The sequence below is a fragment of the Plasmodium gaboni genome, chromosome 13 (genome assembly GCF_001602025.1).
Source record: "Plasmodium gaboni strain SY75 chromosome 13, whole genome shotgun sequence".
Classification (NCBI taxonomy): Eukaryota; Apicomplexa; class Aconoidasida; order Haemosporida; family Plasmodiidae; genus Plasmodium; species Plasmodium gaboni.
This window is the reverse complement of record NC_031493.1, coordinates 2,004,215-2,009,409: the sequence shown is the minus strand read 5'-3', so window position 1 is coordinate 2,009,409 and position 5,195 is coordinate 2,004,215. Positions and strand designations below refer to the sequence as shown.

The 5,195-nt window shown below is 19.1% G+C and overlaps 2 protein-coding genes across 2 annotated transcripts in view; one reads left to right on the top strand and one right to left on the bottom strand.

The window, feature by feature from the left end:
• Positions 1-300: 300 nt before the first annotated feature.
• On the top strand, positions 301-4,258 carry PGSY75_1357700 (putative U3 snoRNA-associated small subunit rRNA processing protein; the record flags this gene model as incomplete). The annotated part of the gene is made up of 4 exons (XM_018787604.1): positions 301-3,640; positions 3,752-3,828; positions 3,911-4,000; positions 4,100-4,258. 4 exons carry the CDS (start codon positions 301-303, stop codon positions 4,256-4,258), a joined length of 3,666 nt encoding a protein of 1,221 aa, XP_018640346.1.
• A 513-nt stretch (positions 4,259-4,771) lies between these two features.
• PGSY75_1357600 (hypothetical protein) overlaps positions 4,772-5,195 on the bottom strand; it is a gene marked incomplete at both ends in the record, with an annotated part of 901 nt that continues 477 nt past the window's right edge. The window contains 2 exons of the mRNA XM_018787603.1: positions 4,772-4,833; positions 5,001-5,065. Coding sequence (XP_018640345.1) covers positions 4,772-4,833; positions 5,001-5,065 — 127 coding nt within the window. Of the gene's footprint in view, positions 4,834-5,000 lie in introns of the transcript that reaches the window.

Below are 5,195 nucleotides of genomic sequence, written 5' to 3'. Positions count from 1 at the left end.
ATATAAAATAACTAATATGTAGATATATTTATTTAATTTTTTATTATTTATTTCATTGTTTTATATTAAAAGTTAGAAAAAATGTTTTTGTGAAAATATATACGAATTCAATAAATATATATATGTATATATTATAGAGAGTTAGTGATAGATCTTTCCTTCCGTTTTCTTATTATTTTTTTTTCCTTTTATATTTTATTCAAATATTATTTCTAGTATCAATCAAAATAAAAGTGTAACATTGTCAAACTAATTATTAATTAATTAATAACGCAAAAAAAAAAAAAAAAAAGAAGAAAGATGGGTGTAGAGAAAAATATTTCTATGTCACTAAAACTTAGTGAAGTATTTTGTTCTGATGAAAATAATGTTAAAGGATATAATAAGGGAAAAAATAACAGTTTAGATATAATCGAAAATGTAGAAGACTATAAAGAAAAATCCAAACAGATATTGAATAAATATAAAATTTCTGAATTTAATAAAAAAATTAAAAGTGATCAAAATATATACGAAAAAAACAATAAAAGTATAGACAATGAATACATTAATGATAATCGCCCCAATCGTGTAAACAATATAAATATAAAAGAAGAAGATCAAGGTGAAAATATATATTCCGAGAAAAACTATAAAGGAATTATTTCATGCAAAGAAAGTAATTTATTAATAGCTAACGGAACTACAGGTATAATTGTACACAATGGTATAATGTGTTTATCTATGAAAGGTATTCAACCATTTATTATTACTAGTGTAAAAAATTCATTTTGTGTATATGATCCTCATAAATTAAGAAAAGCATTTATTTCAGAATATTTTTTAGAAGATATAAAAAATTTATATAGTACAAACAATTTCGTTTATGTAATATTTAAAAGACAGGTATATAAAATAAATGATAATGGAAACAAGAAAGTTTTTTCTGACCATCATAAATATAATATTATTAATATATTAATTACATCGGATTATTTATTAACATACAGTGCAAAGGAATTAATTATATGGAATGATAATAATGATATAAATGATTTTAATCAAAGTGATACGAACAGTGAATTATCCGATAATGAAGAGAATAACCATGAGAAAGATGATAAAAGGGATAATATTACTAAGGGGAATCTTAATTCTATAAATAAGATTAATTCTATAAATGATAATGATAGAAATGGTGATAATAATAAAAATGATCCTAGTAATAATAAAGATAAGATTAAAAATAACCATAAAAAAAACAATATTCAAGAAAATATGAAGGAAACAACTGATTATTTTTATAAATCAATCAATTTATTTGATCATTCATCTGATGTTGAAATTAAAAGTGTTATTCATCCAGATGGTTATATAAATAAAGTTATTATAACTACGAACGAAAATAAAATATATTTATATAATATTAATAAAGAAAAAATAATTCATGAATATAAAGCATTAAATGTTTTATGCTTTAATAAAGAAAAATATATTAAAATAATATCAAGAACATTAAAAAATGAAGAACTTTGTATTATTACATCATCGAACGAATTATATATACTAGATATTGAAAAAGATCAAATTGTATATACCAAAAATATACATATGAATGATGACTTTGCTAGTTGTATTAATTTTTATACATATGAATTTGATGATGAAATGAATAATATTGTATTGATAGGAACTGAAAATGGAAAACTACTTATGATTAATTTGAAAAATAATCAATATTTTATAAGGAGGGATGTACATGATTATATAAAAACTATATTGATATCAGGTCAAGGATATATATATACATGTGGATATGATAATAAAATTCATTTATTAAATATAAATAAAAATAATTTTTCATTAGATATTATAAAAACTAGAAATAGTTGTATTGGAATAGTTAATAATATCAAATATTTAGATGATGAAAATCATAAATTAATTGTCTCAGCAAATATGGAGAATACAAAAGAAGGAAATTTATTTATTATAAGTCCTCATAATCCTGAACAAAATAAAGATTTCGCATTAAATAAAAAACTTAATATCTTAAATACAACCATTGTAGATTTTGATATTAATATAAATAGACATTATGATTGGAATAATATTTTAATTTGTTTTGAAAATTCAGATCGTATATATTTAGCATCATCTTATAAAAAAACAATATCTAATGAATTCTTAATATTACCTAATTCATATTCCAATAAAAGACAAAATAAAGAAAAGGTAAATAATGATCCATTTTTAAAAAATGAAGAAAATATAGAAGAAGATAATAATGCTCATTTAGAAAATGAAGAATACAAAATATATAATGAATATGAAACGTATGAAATGCTTCATTTAAAAAAACAAAAATATGCAACATCTGTATTAATATCATCATGTGGACATATAGGTATTGTTGGATATAATGATGGAGAAATTCATTCTTTTAATATACAATCTACAACATATAGAAATGAATATAAATTAAATAAATATTCTATTTTATCTAAAGCTCATATAGATGGTAATATATTAAAATTATATTTATATGGAATTAATTATTTTGTATCTGCTTCCAGTTCTAAGGACGATACATGTTTAAGAGTATGGGATATATATACAAGTGATTTAATATATGTTTATAATATAAAAAATGAATATAATAATTCAGTAGAGGATATTCATATTGTCTCATTTTATCATTATAATATACTTACTGCTGTTTGTCTTTCAAATAATCATATATTAATTTTAGATATTGAACAAAAATGTATTACTAGAAAATTTCATTTTGCATTTCTTGTAACTAATATAATTTTTAGTAAAGATAATAGATTAATTTTCTTTGCATTACAAAATAATACATTATTAATATATGATATTATTTCAAATACATTTGTAGATTATTTATTATTTAAAAATTCGGTTACTTCAATGGTATATGATGATATTTATTTATATACAGCACACAAAAATTGTTATAATTTTGTATATAGTTTTACTAACAAAAATTTATTTAATAAATATAATTATTATGTAACTGATTATAATTCTTTTCATGCTATACCAATAGAAGTATTCTCAGATACGGATGATCAAAAAAGTTATAATATAATGAATATAAAAGATTTAATAAATATGAATCAACAAACTGAAGATAACTTAAACAATCATATTAATGAAAATTTACCAAAACATGATGAACCAATAAATGAAAATGAAAAAAATGATTATGTAAATATAATGGAAACATATACATCAAGTGAAAGACAAATTAATAAAAATTTAATAACCTTATCAGGTTTTAATATATCAAAAATTGCATACCTTATTTTCCTAGACAAAATAAAGGATAAGTGTAAGGTAGAAGAAAATGTTAAAAGAAATGAAGAAATTCCTTTTTTCCTTACCACAAAATTGGATAAAAATATTGAATATAAAGATGATGAAGAACAACAATTCTTGCAGAATATCACAAATAATTCCGAAAATAAAACAAGCCAACAAGAAATTCAAGACAAAGATGAACAAGAAGAAAATCAAGAAAGTAACGTTGAAACTAAAGAAATTGTAAAAAGTAAGCACATAGGAAAGAATAGCAAAATTCAAATACCATCATCAAAATTGCAAGAACTATTGTCAAAAAATGAAGAATCTTATATAAGTAAATTTAAAATTAAAAAAACAAAAAAAAAGTAAAATAAATAAATATGTATATATATATATATATATATATAACCATTTTATGTTTTTATTAAAATTTTTTTTCTTTCAGAGGTTTTGAAATATTTCAAAAGCTTATCTCCTTCAGGGATACATTATAATATATTGTGCCTAAGTACAAAAGAAGAGGTTAGTCATTTATTTATTAATTATATGTGCACTATATTAGAATTATAGCAACTATATATATATATATATATTTTATTTTTAGTTGGAAAATATGATGAATTTTTTCATTTACCATGTTAAGACAAATGATAATGTTGATTTAATCCAGGCATATTTATTTATATTTTTAAAGGTAAAAAAAAAATATGCAGAAAAAAGGAATTATTACACTTTAAAAATATATATATATATAAGAAATCTCATTTTAATAATTTTTTTTTTCAATTTGTAGGCACATGGTAAAAAAATAATGAAATCTAAAGAAAAGAAATTAAAGAATACTACAAAGGTATTACTTCAAGAAATTCAAGGTTGTTGGTCTAACATCAATTTCTTATTTGAAAATATAATTTTTTTTATTAAATTTTTAACAAATATACAATTAGAATAATACCAAGAAATATTAGTTACCATTTAATTATGTTTATGTATATATTAATATTTATTTCAATGTGAATAAAAATTCTTTCCTTCTTTTTTTTTTTTTTTTTGGTACTAAACATATATATATTTTTAAGAACTTTATATATAATATTACTTTTTAATTTTGAATTTGTTTTTGTTTAGTTCATATATAAACAAAAAAGAAACATAAATTAAAGGAAATATTATAAAATTATTAATTATAAATTAAGGTAATTAAATGTATAAAATTATACAAACACAAATTTTTATAAATGTTGTAATTTATATATGTGCTATTGGGAACATATATAACAATATATATATAAATCATATAATATATTTGAATTTATGTACATATGAAGACATCTATTAAAGAAAAATATTATGCTATACTATTATAAAACTACACAAAAAAAAAAAAAAAATCAGATATGTCTTTATTGGTGAACAAAAGGGTAAAAAATTATATATAAAAAAATATAAACAATTTTTCATATATTTAAAGCTTAAAGGAGTCTTCATTGTTTTCTAATAAATTATTCTTCATGAAATTATGATGTACTAAAAAAAAAAAAAAAAAAAAACATGTAAGTATTTTATTATATTAATATGGATTTACATTTACGAGAGAAATTATATATGTGTAACACACATATGTCCAATCAATATATAAATATATATATATATATATATATGTATATTTTATTTTCTTATATTTTTTTCCTTACATTGTTGTTGCTCGTTGTCAATTACTCGTTGTATTTCCATCAAATCATAATTTTCTGGATTAAATCTATAAAATAAATAATTGTAGTAAATTAAATATATCCTATCTATACAGAATAATATGTAATTAGATAAGCATATAAATGGAGTTATTAAAAAAAAAAAAAAAAAAAAAAAAAAAAAAAAAAATTATATAT